Source organism: Heptranchias perlo, chromosome 38 (assembly GCF_035084215.1).
Source record: "Heptranchias perlo isolate sHepPer1 chromosome 38, sHepPer1.hap1, whole genome shotgun sequence".
Classification (NCBI taxonomy): Eukaryota; Metazoa; Chordata; class Chondrichthyes; order Hexanchiformes; family Hexanchidae; genus Heptranchias; species Heptranchias perlo.
The window spans coordinates 19,719,211-19,736,115 of NC_090362.1; the positions used below are offsets into that span (position 1 = coordinate 19,719,211).

General features: G+C 43.3%; 1 protein-coding gene across 1 annotated transcript in view; it reads left to right on the plus strand.

The window, feature by feature from the left end:
- The window catches only part of LOC137304843 (dual oxidase 2-like), a 99,352-nt gene that overhangs the window by 9,167 nt on the left and 73,280 nt on the right, over positions 1-16,905 (plus strand). The window contains exons 3-4 of the mRNA XM_067973634.1: positions 2,209-2,286; positions 3,089-3,253. Coding sequence (XP_067829735.1) covers positions 2,209-2,286; positions 3,089-3,253 — 243 coding nt within the window. The remainder of the gene's footprint in view (positions 1-2,208; positions 2,287-3,088; positions 3,254-16,905) is intronic.

Genomic DNA, 16,905 nt, shown 5'->3' on the forward strand with positions numbered 1-16,905 from the left:
TGTTTTACTATTTTTTTGCTGGTTAAGATGAGGATGTTAGTGCTGGGAAATGAAACACTTTCCCAGTTCAAGCTGGCAGGTGCAGTACAGTGGAAGCAGAGTTAAATGCACATTTTAAAAAATTTTGGTGGGGCTTTCGGATGACCCGTTGCTGGGCAGGTTTTGATCATGGATTGTGGGGCTTGGGGAATGTATTTGTTTATATGCAGTAGGAATCGCTTGGGGTGGGAGAGCACAGAGTTGAGTGAATAATGCTGTAACCATGGGTACTACTGGGAGAAAGTGCTTTTATGGCCTGCTGGCTGTGACTCACTCAAATTAGTTTGCCAGGCTGTGAAAAGAAGTTTTGCAGTCGCATTGTCCATATACATCACAACAGTACAATGGCAACCACATTTTTGGGATGTTGCCTAGAAATGCAAAGCATAATATTAATGCTTGAGACAAATAGTTAAAGAATTGCTCAGAAATATTTAGCATAGGATGACAGATGGAATGAGAGATTAAACATGCTACTTAGCAGCACATCTTAAGGTTGCCTTCAGCAATTTGAAGAAAATATAAAACAATTAAACATTGAATGTTGGGTGCACATCTTGGTTTAATTACACAGCCAGTGTTTTGTATTCTGTTTCACCTTTCACTGAAGCACGGATGATTATTTCGAAGCCAGAGATAAAGACTGATTGTGTAGCTCAATATTTGCTTTAAGAACTTGAATTACTATTGCTAATCAACACGTTAAAACTATACAATAAAAACAGAAAGTGCTGGAAATATGCAGTAGGTCCCTCAGTGTCTGGAAGTAGAAAAGCCAAGTTAATGTTTCTGGTAGAGGCATTTTATCTGAGCTGTCGCATAGAAGTGAGTGAACACTGAGCAGGAATAGAAGTGTTGGGGATGATGACCAATACATGGCCATGGGCTTTGAGGAGGCTTTGGGAGGTGGGGAGAGAAGTTGCAAGATGAAGAGGTTCTGGGAGAGAATTTGAGACAGTGCAACAGAGATGGATGAAGGTTCTGCTATCAAAAGAGGAGGAGAGTGGCAGGGAGATGTACTGGAGATCAAAGTCAGAGGACCATAGGTTGGGACTTAGGGTTAGAGGAGCTAGGGAGGGAAAGCTTGATGTTTGCGGGCTGGTCCTGGTGCAGATTAGCTGATGCTTTTGCCTGCATAACAATAGTCACTGGACTCCAAAACCTAACTCATTTGTGTGAAGTCATTTTTAAGAAGTTTGGGTGAATGGATCCAATATAAATGGATTATACTTTTGGCATTTGACATTTGGCATTTCAGGAAAAAATACTGTTGGATAAAACTAATATCAATATTTAAGTATTTAATCAATACTTAAATGAAATAAATGAATAGGATGATTCCAGAACTGAGAGGATATACTTATCAGGAAAGGCTGAACAGGCTGGGGCTCTTTTCTCTAGAAAAGAGAAGGCTGAAGGGTTTGATAAGTTAGACATATAGAAGATATTTCTACTTGTGGGGGAGTTCAAAACTAGAGACCAGAAATATAAGATAGTCACCAATGAAGCCAATAGGGAATTCAGGAGAAACTTCTTTACCCAGAGAGTGGTGAGAATGTGGAACTTACTACCACAAGGAGTAGTTGAGGCGAATAGCATAGATGCCTTTAAGGGGAAGCTAGATAAACACATGAGGGAGAAAGGAATGGAAGGATGAAAGAGGGGTGGGAGGAGGTTGGTGTGGAGCATAAACGCCAGCATGGACCATTTGGGCCGAATGGCCTGTTTCTGTGCTGCAAACTCAATGTAATAAAATATTTAGATACGTTGGAGTAGAATTTCATCTTCCCTGTCTGGGTGGTAATCTGGTAAAGCAGATCGCCTGGTGTTTCTAGAACTTGCCCGATTACAGTGGGTTATCGACAGATTACTGCCCATGTAGTGAAGACAAAAATCTACCCCGGTTTGTACAATATAACATTAAGGCTTATGAATCTGAAGCAGCTTGCAAAACAAAACAAAAAAAACTTTGAAATGCATTTCTAAAAATAATTTTGTTTGCACAAAAAATTAGCACAAGTTAAAAGGTATGAGCAGCTATCTATTGAAATGTCTATTAGTTCTTTTTTTGCTTGTTCAATTTTGATTCGATTAATAATGAAAATCTGAGCAACGTATTATTGAGTAGGATCATTTCAACTTTGACCATACAGTTTCATTTTGCTTTAGGTGCTGTATTGAACTGGGAGATCCAACGGTACGATGGATGGTACAACAATCTAGCACATCACAGCAGGGGTACAGTGGGTAAGGGATTCTTTTTGACTCCAAGTTAACTATCGAGTAAAGGCATCCTTACAACAGTCTGTCTAAACAGCTGGTCCACCTGCGTGCATGAACCTGGAATAAAGGATTTCTTTCATCAAGGTAAAACTTGGAGGACACCCAACTGGAACCCGCCCAAATCATAATCTTACAATCTGCCACTGGAAACATTTGCGATATTAAGTAATAGTTCCACACTGAGGATGAGTAGAATTCAGGCAATCCAATGGCTCAGAGGTAATCAATCTGTCTCTTAAACCACACAAATGAGAATACAAGTTTGTTGATCTCAGCCACAATTGGCTTGTAGGGGCCTGGATTAGTGAAGGGTTCTTACTTTAAACAGAAATCCCCACTGGAAGCGTACACGTGGATGCTGGCTGAGGACAAGATCGAGCTTGACCATGAAGCCCTTCAAGGTTGGATAGCTTGCAGGCACTCACTTTTTTTGGCTCACACGTGAATCCTGGCCACTTTGTTGAGGAAGCAAAGTGTTACTGGCACACGTGAGATCTTATTTCAGTGAGTCAATGCCTCCAGGAGAGGAGGGAACGGAAGAAAATTTGGGAGTTTTGTTCTAGACAATAGCTGAATTAAAATTTTAAAAGAATGTACGGTATCTCAAAATAGCACATAATTTGAATAAACCAGCAGAGAAGGAGAGGTAGCAGGAAGCAGACCTCACCACTGAATGTCAACTGAGAAGCCCAATACTTACTAAAGCTTTAAGAAGTTTGTTTTAAAGGCGATTTTCAAAAATGTTACATTACTGTATTCCTTTCAGGTGCCCCCTTTGTACGCCTGTTACCTGCTAATTACGCTGACGGAGTTTACACGGTCTTACAGGAGCCAGAGTTACCAAATCCACGGAGCATCAGCAATGTAGCAATGAAGGGAACATCGGGAATACAGTGTGACAGAAACAGAACTGTCCTGTTTGTTTACTTTGGTAAGCTGGCTTGGAATTTTTGGGGACATATGTAGAATTGCTGCGGATTGGAAATGTTTTGTAAAATAAACTCGCTCTCTTTTTCCTTTTGGCGCACAACTCATGGTTGGGGGTTCAAATAAAAGTAGTGCTTACAAATAGCAGTCACAAAGACGGTTTATGCGCGTATACAGAGTGAATCCATCACACTCTGATACCAATTTTAGGAACTAGAGATATACACTGCAAGAAAAATTGAATACAGCTACGCTTCTGGGCTATGGGCTCTGGGTCTCTACGGTGACTGTGTCCTATCCTATAGCATTAAAAAGGCCTTAAAGCCACACTATGCTCACAACACACAATGCTACATACTCCAAGTGGCAATAAAAATTTCACACAAAGAAAGAAAGAACTTGCATTTATATAGCACCTTTTATGATAGTTACTTCACAGCCAATTAACTCTTTTTGAAGTGTAGTTACTTTTGTTATGTAGGCAAACGTGGCAGCCAAAGTGCGCACAGCAAGGTCCCACAAACATCAATGAGATAAATGACCAGATAATCTGTTTTAGCGATGATGATTGAGAGATAAATATTGGCCAGGACAACTCCCTCCTCTTTTTCAAATAATGTCCTGCAGTCTTCCACATCAACTTTAGAAGGCAGACAGGGTTTCAATTTGACACCTCATGTGAAAGACAGCACCTCCAACAGTGCAGTACTCCATCAGTACAGGACTGAAGTGTCAGCCCTGGGCCATGAGCTCACAGATTTCTGATTCAGAGGCAAGAATGTCACCACTGTGTCAAGGCTGAAGCCACATGCTGCACAATTGAAACTACTGAAGTGACTTGAATCCTTTGAGTGCTGATGATGAAGTAACTCAGGGGATCTCCGTTCCCTATGCCTCTAAGGAGTTACACTATGGCTGATTGGAGCTGTTGAAAATTGGCCTGCTTTTCACACAATAATTTGATCTAGCCACTCCAGTGATGTGACCAGGTCAAAATTTTTTTTCATTCGTTCGTGGGATGTGGGCGTTGCTGGCGAGGCCGGCATTTATTGCCCATCCCTAATTGCCCTTGAGAAGGTGGTGGTGAGCCGCCTTCTTGAACCGCTGCAGTCCGTGTGGTGACGGTTCTCCCACAGTGCTGTTAGGAAGGGAGTTCCAGGATTTTGACCCAGTGACGATTAAGGAACGGCGATATATTTCCAAGTCGGGATGGTGTGTGACTTGGAGGGGAATGTGCAGGTGGTGTTGTTCCCATGCGCCTGCTGCTCTTGTCCTTCTAGGTGGTAGAGGTCGCAGGTTTGGGAGGTGCTGTCGAAGAAGCCTTGGCGAGTTGCTGCAGTGCATCCTGTGGATGGTACACACTGCAGCCACAGTGCGCCGGTGGTGAAGAGAGTGAATGTTTAGGGTGGTGGATGGGGTGCCAATCACAGTTGAGAAAGGCATGGATGTTAGGGAACTTGGGGAAATAAATAGTGATGTCTTGAGGAGTGTACATATTACAGAGAGGGAGGTGCTGGAAGTCTTAACGCGCATCAAGGTAGATAAATCTCCGGGACCTGATGAAACGTGTCCCAGGACGTTATGGGAGGTTAGGGAGGAAATTGCGGGTCCCCTAGCAGAGATATTTGAATCATTGACAGCTACAGGTGAGGTGCCTGAAGATTGGAGGGTAGCAAATGTTGTGCCTTTGTTTAAGAAGGGCGGCAGGGAAAAGCCTGGGAACTACAGACCGGTGAGCCTGACATCTGTAGTGGGTAAGTTGTTTGAGGGTATTCTGAGAGACAGGATCTACAGGCATTTGGAGAGGCAGGGACTGATTAGGAACAGTCAGCATGGTTTTGTGAGTGGAAAATCATGTCTCACGAATTTGATTGAGTTTTTTGAAGGGGTAACCAAGAAGATAGATGAGGGCTGTGCAGTAGACGTGGTCTACATGGACTTTAGCAAAGCCTTTGACAAGGTACCGCATGGTAGGTTGTTACATAAGGTTAAATCTCACGGGATCCAAGGTGAGGTAACCAATTGGATACAAAATTGGATTGACGACAGAAGACAGAGGGTGGTTGTAGAGGGTTGTTTTTCAAACTGGAGGCCTGTGACCAGCGGTGTGCCTCAGGGATCGGTGCTGGGTCCGCTGTTATTTGTTATTTATATTAATGATTTGGATGAGAATTTAGGAGGCATGGTTAGTAAGTTTGCAGATGACACCAAGATTGGTGGCATTGTGGACAGTGAAGAAGGTTATCTAGGATTGCAACGGGATCTTGATAAATTGGGCCAGTGGGCCGATGAATGGCAGATGGAGTTTAATTTAGATAAATGTGAGGTGATGCATTTTGGTAGATCGAATCGGGCCAGGACCTACTCCGTTAATGGTAGGGCGCTGGGGAGAGTTATAGAACAAAGAGATCTGGGAGTACAGGTTCATAGCTCATTGAAAGTGGAGTCACAGGTGGATAGGGTGGTGAAGAAGGCATTCAGCATGCTTGGTTTCATTGGTCAGAACATTGAATACAGGAGTTGGGATGTCTTGTTGAAGTTGTACAAGACATAGGCCACACTTGGAATACTGTGTACAGTTCTGGTCACCCTATTATAGAAAGGATATTATTAAACTAGAAAGAGTGCAGAAAAGATTTACTAGGATGCTACTGGGACTTGATGGTTTGACTTATAGGGAGAGGTTGGATAGACTGAGACTTTTTTCCCTGGAGAGTAGGAGGTTTGGGGGTGATCTTATAGAAGTCTATAAAATAATGAGGGGCATAGATAAGGTAGAGGAGTCTATAACAAAGGGGCGTAGATTTAAGGTGAGAGGGGAGAGATACAAAAGGGTCCAGAGGGGCAATTTTTTCACTCAAAGGGTGGTGAGTGTCTGGAACGAGCTGCCAGAGGCAGTAGTAGAGGCGGGTACAATTTTGTCTTTCAAAAAGCATTTGGACAATTACATGGGTAAGATGGGTATAGAGGGATATGGGCCAAGTGCAGGCAATTGGGACTAGCTTAGTGGTATATACTGGGCGACATGGACATTTTGGGCCGAAGGGCCTGTTTCCATGTTGTAAACTTCTATGATTCTATGATTCTAAGCCAATCTCTTGATTGGCTAAAAAAAATGATTTAGACTGATGTGGCTCCCAACTTGATCTCAAACAAGAGAATGGAGGAGGCAGAAAAAAGAAACTTACCATGAGTGAACTAAAAGTTACGTTAGATCACTCAAATAATAAGTATAAAAGCATAAATAGTAAATGTAGAAGAAAGTGGATTAGAAAGAGGGAATGGGCTAAAGGAGAGACTCAGCAGATGGAAAGTTTTAATGCATCTTATTTTTGTTTAGATTGTTAAAATAGAGTTTTAATGGTATACAATATTGTCATTACTGTAGTAAAGCTATTCCTGACATTTGAATAATAATACTGTATCAGTACACTGGAACCTTGTTTGCTAGTGAATTCACAAGCGACTTTCTCCATCCTTGCAGTACAGGAGGTTCTGCTTTTCACTTGTTTATTCACCACACTGAATGGGACCCTGCTGGTGAATAATGGAAAAGTGGAAATTTATACAGATTATATCTCATTGAGTTTGCACTATGTGCTGATAAGACCCACACTTCTCCATTTTAAAAATGAGGTATTCTTGAAAAATTGCTGGAAGCCCAATTGCGACTGTTTATCCAAACCTCCAGCTGTGCTTCTGACCCTTTACTGAAAATGAGCTACGTGGGTGGTCACTTCAACTAGGGAATCTCAGCTCGCAATTACTTATCCTCCTGGACCTGGAATCTAGAGTCTGTGAAACATTCATTATAAATGCCTCAGGGGCATGTTGCAAAGTCTTTCCTGTTAATATTGTTAATATTCCTGTTAGGCAACCCAGGAAATAAGCTGACCAATCTTGTTCAACCCATTTGTTCAAGAGTTATGGTTTGTGATTTTGCTTTGGGCTGCTGTACCTTCACAGGTGGATAAATAAACTACAGCGCTGGCTTGCAGAGAAACATTACAGAGTGCGACAAACTGCTATACGGTCTTATCAAATCCATATACCATATATGAGAGTAATTTGGTGTCAGTGTTGGCTCAGTGGTGGCACTGTCTCCTCTGAGTCAGAAGGTCCTGGCTTCAGAGACTTGAGCACAAAATCTAAGCTGACAGTTCAGTGCAGTGCTGAGGGAGTGCTGCCCTGTCAGAGGTGCCGCCTTTCGGATGAGACGTTAAACCAAGGACCCGTCTGCCCTCTCAGAGCTTCCGGTGTCCTGGGCCAACATTTATCCCTCAATCAACATCACTGAAACAGATTATCTGGTCATTTATCTGATAGCTGTTTGTGGGACCTTGCTGTGCGCAAATTGGCTGCCACGTTTGCCTACATTAATCACATTTAAAAATTACTTCACTGGCTATGAAAAGATTTGGGACGACCTAAGCATGTGAAAGGTGCTATATAAATGCAAATCTCAAATTTACCACGAATGTCCCTTTATTGGGTAAATTCACGTCCCAGCGTGGAGCAGGACTTGGTGCTACAGTGTTAAGCACTCCTACCTACGGGAGATTGGGATTAGTGATACTAGAACCATAAAAGCATAAAACCATAGAAAAGGTACAGCACAGAAGGGGGCCATTTGGCCCATCATGTCCGCGCCGGCTCGAAGAATAACCAGGTGCCCATTCTAACCCCACCTTCCAGCACCCAGTCTGTAGCCCTGCAGCTTACAGCACTTTAGGTGCAGATCCAGGTACTTTTTTAAAAAGTTGAGGGTCCCTGCCTCTACCACCAATTCGGGCAGCGAATTCCATACACCCACCACCCTCTGTAAAAAAGTTTTTCCTCATGTCCCCTCTAATCCTTCCGACAATCAGCTTAAATCTATGTCCTCTAGTTCTTGAACTCTCCGCTAGGGGAAACAGGTACTTCCTGTCTACTCTATCTGGGCCCCTCATAATTTTGTACACCTCAATCAAGTCACCCCTCAGCCTCCTCTGCTCCAAGGAAAACAACCCCAGCCTATCCAATCTCTCCTCATAGCTGCAATTTTCAAGCCCTGGCAACACTCTTGTAAATATTCTCTGCACTCTCTCCAGAGCAATTACGTCCTTCCTGTAATGTGACCAGAACTGCGCACAATACTCCAGCTGTGGCCTTACCAGCGTTTTATACAGTTCCATCATTACATTTGCTAGTGCTGTTGGGGAAGGTTTAAACTAGAGTGGCAGGGGGATGGGAACCGGAGCAGGGAATAAAGTTGAGAGCAGCAAGAGAGGGGAAGACCCAGGGGAAATCTACAATACAAATAGTACAAACAGTTGTTCAAGAACAAGTGAAAGGGAAAAGCGTAGGGCAGCGGAAAGAAAGTGTACTTTAGGCACGACAGATAAAATAAAAACTAGAAGGCGTAAGGCGATTAACCCAGCATCAAAGCTGTGGCAGGGGGTTGGGAACCTGAGCAGGGAGACAGAGGAAAGTGTGTCAGGAAGGGACAGAAGGTATGGAGTAAAAGGTAAAGTGTTAAAAAAGGAAAAAGCAGGAACTAAGTGTCACAAAACATATTTGAAAGTTCTTTATCTGAATGCACGCAGCATTCATAACAAAATGGACAAGTTAACGGCACAAATAACTACGTATGGGTATGATCTTGTGGCCATTACAGAAACATGGCTACAGGGTGACAACGACTGGGAATTAAATATGCCAGGGTATTTAACAATCAGGAAGGACAGGCAGGAAGGAAGGGGAGGTGGGGTGGCTATGTTAATAAAGGAAGGAATCACTGTAATACAGAGAAATGATATTGGGACAAAGGATCAGGATAATGAAACAGTTTGGGTAGAGATAAGGAATAATAAGGGGGAAAACACACTAGTGGACGTCGTATATAGGCCTCCTAATAGTTGCAACTCTGCTGGAAGAAGTATTAATCAGGAAATAGTCGGGGCATGTAATATGGGAACAGCTATAATTATGGGGGATTTTAACTATCATATTAACTGGACAAATCAAATTGGGCAGGGCAGCCTTGAGGAAGAGTTTATTGAGTGTATTAGGGATGGATTTCTTGAGCAGTATGTAACTGATCCTACAAGGGGGCAAGCAACCTTGGACCTGGTCCTGTGTAATGAGCCAGGATTAATTAATAATGTCCTAGTTAAGGATCCCCTTGGAATGAGTGACCATAACATGGTTACATTCCATATCCAATTAGAGGGTGAGAAGGTTGGTTCTCAAACAAGCGTACTGAGCTTGAATAAAGGAGACTATGATGGTATGAGAGTGGAATTGATTAAAGTGGACTGGAAAAATAGATTAAAGGGTAAATCGGTACATGAGCAGTGGTGTTCATTTAAGGAGTTATTTTACAACTTTCAAAAAAAAAATATTCCACTGAGGAAAAAAGGGTGTAAAAGAAATGACAGCCATCCGTGGCTAAGTAAAGAAATTAAGGATAGTATCCGACTAAAAACAAGGACATATAAGGTAGCCAAACTTAGTGGGAGGATAGAAGATTGGGAAGTCTTCAAAAGACAGCAAAAAGTAACTAAAGGATTGATTAAGAAAGGGAAGATAGATTATGAAAATAAATTAGCAAAAAATATAAAAACAGATAGCAAGAGTTTCTACAGTTATATAAAAAGAAAAAGGGTGGCTAAGATGAGACCGGGAAATTAATGGTGGGAAACATGGAGATGGCAAAAATGCTGAACAAATACTTTGTTTCAGTCTTTACGATATAGGACACTAAGAATATCCCAACACTGAACAAACAGGGGGCTCTGGGGAGGAGTAGCTAAATACGATTAAAATCACTCAGGAATTGGTACTCAGTAAATTAATGGGACTCAAGGCGGATAAATCCCCTGGACCTGATGGCTTACATCCTAGGGTCTTGAGGGAAGTGGCAGTAGGGATTGTGGATGCTTTGGTAATAATTTTCCAAAATTCTCTGGACTCGGCAAAGGTCCCAGCAGATTGGAAAACTGCTAATGTAACACCCTTATTTAAAAAGGGTAGTAGGCAGAAGGCTGGAAATTATAGACCAGTTAGCCTAACATCTGTGGTGGGTAAAATTTTGGAGTCTATTATTAAGGAGACAGTAGCGGAACATTTGGATAAACATAATTTAATAGGACAAAGTCAGCATGGCTTTATGAAGGGGAAGTCACGTCTGACAAATTTGCTTGAGTTCTTTGAGGACATAACGTACAGGGTGGATAAAGGGGAACCAGTGGACGTAGTGTATTTAGACTTCCAGAAGGCATTTGACAAGGTGCCACATAAAAGATTATTGCTCAAGATAAAGAATCACTGGATTGGGGGTAATATTCTGGCATGGGTGGAGGATTGGTTATCTAACAGGAAGCAGAGAGTTGGGATAAATGGTTCATTCTCGGACTGGCAACCAGTAGCCAGTGGTATTCCGCAGGGGTCGGTGCTGGGTCCCCAACTCTTTACAATCTATATTAACGATTTGGAGGAGGGGACCGAGTGTAAGATATCAAAGTTTGCAGATGATACAAAGATGGGAGGGAAAGTAGAGAGTGAGGAGGACATAAAAAACCTACAAGGGGATATAGACAGGCTGGGTGAGTGGGCGGAGATTTGGCAGATGCAATACAATATTGGAAAATGTGAGGTGATGCACTTTGGCAGGAAAAATCGGAGAGCAAGTTATTATCTTAATGGCAAGAAACTGAAAAGTACTGCAGTACAAAGGGATCTGGGGGTCCTAGTGCAAGAAAATCAAAAGGTTAGTATGCAGGTGCAGCAGGTGATCAAGAAGGCCAACGGAATGTTGGCTTTTATTGCTAGGGGGATAGAATGTAAAAACAGGGAGGTATTGCTGCAGTTATATAAGGTATTGGTGAGACCGCATCTGGAATACTGCATACAGTTTTGGTGTCCATACTTAAGAAAAGACATACTTGCTCTCGAGGCAGTACAAAGAAGGTTCACTCGGTTAATCCCGGGGATGAGGGGGCGGACATATGAGGAGAGGTTGAGTAGATTGGGACTCTACTCATTGGAGTTCAGAAGAATGAGAGGCGATCTTATCGAAACATATAAGATTGTGAAGGGGCTTGATCGGGTAGATGCGGTAAGGATGTTCCCAAGGATGGGTGAAACTAGAACTAGGGGGCATAATCTTAGAATAAGGGGCTGCTCTTTCAAAACTGAGATGAGGAGAAACTTCTTCACTCAGAGGGTAGTAGGTCTGTGGAATTTGCTGCCCCAGGAAGCTGTGGAAGCTACATCATTAAATAAATTTAAAACAGAAATAGACAGTTTCCTAGAAGTAAAGGGAATTAGGGGTTACGGGGAGCGGGCAGGAAATTGGACATGAATTTAGATTTGAGGTTAGGATCAGATCAGCCATGATCTTATTGAATGGCGGAGCAGGCTCGAGGGGCCGATTAGCCTACTCCTGCTCCTATTTCTTATGTTCTTATGTTCTTATCCCTGCTTTGTATTCAATACCTCGGCTAATAATGGAGAGCATTCCGCATGCCTTCTTCATAACCTTATCTACCTGTACTGCCACCTTCAGGGACCTGTGCATATGCACTCCAAGGTCTCTCACTTCCTCTACCCCTCTCAATATATTCCCGTTTACTGCGTATTCCCTTTTACTGTTTGCCCTCCCTAAGTGCATTACCTCACACTTCTCCGGGCTGAACTCCATTTGCCAGTTTTCCGCCCACTCTACCAACCCATTGATATCTTCTTGGAGTCTACAGCTATCCTCTTCACTATCAACTACACGGCCAATTTTTGTGTCGTCTGCAAATTTGCCAATCATGCCCCCTACGTTCAAGTCCAAATCATTAATATATTCCATAAACAGCAAGGGACCCAACACTGAGCCCTGTGGCACACCACTGGAATCAGATTTCCATTTGCAAAGACATCCATCGACTTTTACCCTTTGTTTCCTGTTACTGAGCCAATTTTGGATCCAATTTGCCACATTTCCCTGTATCCCATGGGCTTTTACCTTTCTGACCAGTCTGCCATGTGGGACCTTGTCAAATGCCTTACTAAAATCTATGTGGACAACATCTACTGCACTACCCTCATCAATCCTCCTTGTCACTTCCTCAAAGAATTCAATCAGATTTGTAAGGCATGACCTTCTCTGAACAAATCCATGCTGATTATCCCTGATTAAACCATGCCTTTCCAAGTGACAGTTTATCCTATTTCTCAGTATTGATTCTAATAGTTTGCCCACCACCGAGGTAAGACTGACCGGCCTATAATTTTTTGGCCTTTCCCTCGTACCCTTTTTAAACAGTGGTACTACGTTTGCAGTCTTCCAGTCCTCCGGTACCTCCACTGTATCTAGTGAGGATTGGAAAATGATCCTCAGAGCATCTGTTATTTCCTCCCTGGCTTCCTTCAATAGCCTAGGAAACAATCCATCCGGCCCTGGTGACTTATCAATTTTCAAGGATTCCAGTCCCTCTAGTACTTCCTCTCTCGTAATGTTTACCTTATCCAATATTTCACACCTCTCCTCTTTAACTACTACATCGGGATCATCCCTTTCCTTTGTGAATATGGAGACAAAATATTAGTTTAAAACCCTACCCACATCCTCTACTTCTACACACAAGTTACCCTTATCATCCCTGATAGGTCCCACCTTTTCCTTAGCTATCCTCTTGTTCTTAATGTACTGATAAAACATCTTTGGGTTTTCTTTAATCTTACTAGCTAATATTTTTTCATGCCCTCGCTTTGCTTTCCTTATTTCCTTTTTTACGTCATCCCTGTACTTTCTATACTCCTAGGCTTTCTGCAGTATTTCGTTTTTTGTGACAGTCATAAGCTTGCTTTTTCTGCTTTATCTTGCCCTGTATACTTCTAGACAACCAGGGGGCTCTAAATTTGGCAGTGCCACCCTTTTTCTTTGGGGGGACATATCTGCATTGTACCTGTAGAATTTCACTTTTTAGTGCATCCCACTGCCTTGCCACTGATTTCTCCTCAAGTAGTTGTGTCCAGTCCACTTCTGCCAAATCACCTCTTAGTTCTGTAAAATTTGCCTTCCCCCAATTTAAAACGTTTACTCCTGATTTAACTCTGTCCTTTTCCATAATAATGCTAAAACTAACTGAATTGTGGTCACTATCCCCAATATGGTCACCCACTGTCACTTCACCCACTTGCCCATCTTCATTTCCCAGGACTAAATCTCGAATTGCATCTCCTCTTGTTGGGCTTGTCACGTACTGGCTAAAAAAGTTCTCCTGGACACCGATCAAGAATTTTGCACCCTCTGTGCCCCTCACACTGTTTGAATCCCAGTTGATGTTCGGGTAGTTGAAGTCCCCTACTATTATTGCCCTCTTATTTTTGCACTCAGAAATTTGCATATTTGTTCTTCTATCTCCCTTTCACTATTCGGGGGTCTATAGTTCACTCCTAGTAGTGTGACTGCCCCTTTTTTATTTCTTAGTTCAACCCATATGGCCTCGATTGATGATCTATTTAGCGTATCATCCCTTCTCACAACTGTAATTGATACTTTAACCAATAATGCAACCCCCCCTCCTCTTTTATCACCCACTCTATCCTGCCTGAAAACTCTATATCCAGTAATATTGAGCTGCCAATTGTCCCCCTCTTTAAGCCAGGTTTCCGTTATAGCAATGATATCATGCTGCCATGTGTCTGTCTGTGCCCTTAGCTCATCTGCTTTGTCTGTAATACTCCTTGCACTGAAGTATATCCCCTTTAACCCCATCAAATTCCTGTGCTGAACACTATTTAACCTTTGCTTCTTTTGCCTTTCTGAGTCGCTAACTACGTCACTAACTGCTTTTCTGCTTCTCGTTTCCTGGTCTGAATTTGTTCTATCTATACCTGCCCTTTGGTTCCCATCTGCTATACTAGTTTAAACCCTCCCCAACAGAACTAGAAAATGCCCGTGCGAGGATATTGGTCCCAGTTCTGCTTGGGCGCAACCCGTCCAGCTTGTACAGGTCCTGCCTTTCCCAGAATCGGTCCCAGTGCCTCAGGAGTTTAAACCCCTCCCTCCTACACCATCTCTCTCAAATCATGCATTCATCTGGTCTATTCTCCTATTTCTGCTCTCGCTAACATGTGGCACTGGGATTAATCCTGAGATTACTACCTTAGAGGTCCTGCTTTTTAATTTATTTCCTAACTCCCTATATTCTGCTTGTAGGACCTCATCTCTTTTTTTACCGATGTCGTTGGTACTGATATGGACCACGACCTCTGGCTGTTCGCCCTCCCCCTTCAGAACGTCCTGCAGCCGCTCCGTGACATCCTTGACCCTAGCACCAGGGAGGCAACATACCATCCTGGATTCACGTCTGCAGCCGCAGAAATGCCTATCTGTTCCCCTTATGATGGAATCCCCTACTACACATTAAAGACCATCGACCTGAAACGTTGGCCTCATTATTAACCCCCCCGCCCATCCCACGACGGGTGGGAGAAAGTCGGGCGGAGGGGGGTTCAAGAAGTGAGCTCTGTGTAACCCGAACCCCAACCCACCACACGAGCGCCTGCCGCCTTTAAACAGCGGCAGATATCGGTGCGTCCCGCCGTGGACAGGTGGGACACATATTGACGTATTTAAATTGGGCTCCTACAGTGCAATTGGGAGCTGAATTTGAAGTTAACTCCTGCTGCATGGATTTCCAAGGGGTCGGGAAACTGTTCAGTGAAGCAGAGGTGGGAGCTGCCAGTTCCCTAAGCTAAACGGCTGCTTCAGCACTCCTCGTGGGCCAGGAGGAGCAGGAGCGCTCCCCCCCAGGCCCCTGAAGAAAGCCTTCAGCCTCCCCCAGCTCCGATCTCCAGCCTCTCCCCCCTCCTCCTGATTGCCTCCCCCTCACCCCCCCCTCACCATTGCCGACTTCCACAACTCCCAATTGTCGGAGACTGACCCCAAGGGTCCCTGGCGGTGGCCTCACGCTGCTAGTGTTCCCTTCCACCTGTCGGCCAGGCTGTTTATTTGTTCGGCTGCCCGGCAGGAGGTGGAGCTTCAAAATGCTAATGAGGTCCTGCCGTTAAGATCGACAGGACCTTGCCGGGTTGTACAGGGCCTTGGTGAGACCACATCTGGAGTATTGTTCTCCTTATCTGAGGAGGGATGTCCTTGCCATGGAGGGAGTGCAACGAAGGTTTACCAGACTGATTCCTGGGATGGCAGGACTGACGTATGAGGAGAGATTGGGTAGACTAGGTCTATATTCACTAGAGTTTAGAAGAATGAGAGGTGATCTCATCGAAACATATAAAATTCTAACAGGACTAGACAGACTAGATGCAGGGAGGATGTTCCCGATGGCTGGGGAGTCCAGAACCAGGAGTCACAGTCTCAGGATACGGGGTATGCCATTTAGAACTGAGATGAGGAGAAATTTCTTCACTCAGAGGGTGGTGAACCTGTGGAATTCTCTACCACAGAAGGCAGTGGAGGCCAAGTCATTAGATGTATTCAAGAAGGAGATAGATATATTTCTTAATGCTAAAGGGATCAAGGGATATGGGGGAAAAAGCGGGAACAGGGTACTGAGTTAAACGAGCAGCCATGATCATTTTGAATGGCGGAGCAGGCCCGAAGGGCCGAATGGCCGACTCTTGCTCCTATTTTCTATGTTTCTGTGTTTCTATGTTCTTTGACCGTTTCCGGCCTCCCCGTAAATATCGGGGCCATTAACTCTGTTTCTCTCTCCACATAGGTTGCCTGACCTGCTGAGTGTTTTTCAGCACGTTCTGTTTTTATTTCAGATTTCCAACATCCGCATTATTTTGCTACACATATAAGTTTGTGGTCATGTCTGATCAAGTTCTCCTGGTTTTCTGGCCCACATTCTTCCCTTGACCAACCTCACCGGAGGCAGATTAGCTTCTCATTCACCTTGTCGCTTTCTGGATGATGTTGCATTAAATTGCAGCTGCATTTGCCCAATAACAACTGTCTCTGCCCTTCAAAGGAATCCATTCTATGTGAAAATGTTTTGAAGTGTTTTTGAGACGGTTAACAACGTATGATGTAATTGCAAATCTTTTTTTCCTCCTCTTTTTCTATAAATGCCAAAGTTTTAATATGTTCTTAAACTTCCTGGAAGATTTCTTGTGTTCAGTATTTATAGCAAAATCATAACTTTGTCTTTTATAAATGTGTTTGAGTTTTTGTGATCAGACCTTGCTTGTGTGGTCATTCCTTTGTACCTTAATTGATAGAAATAATGTTACAATGGGTACAACGAGGAAATAGTGGGCTGTGTGGGCATTCCAGTTGCTCCAGATAATAGCAAGAATTTTTTTGTATATTCTCCACAGGTCATAATCAATTATCTGAGGTTTGTGTTTGGTTCAAAATAAACACAAACACTTTATGGTTCAGTTTTGGAGAATAACTCAGAGCTATCCAAAGGGTATCCCTGGATTGTAGAACATAGGAACAGGAGTAGGCCATTCAGCCCCTCGTGCCTGCTCCGCCATTTGATAAGATCATGGCTGATCTGCGATCTAACTCCATATACCTGCCTTTGGCCCATATCCCTTAATATCTTTGGTTGCCAAAAAGCTATCTATCTCACATTTAAATTTAGCAATTGAGCTAGTATCAATTGCCATTTGCAGAAGAGAGTTCCAAACTTCTAATACCCTTTG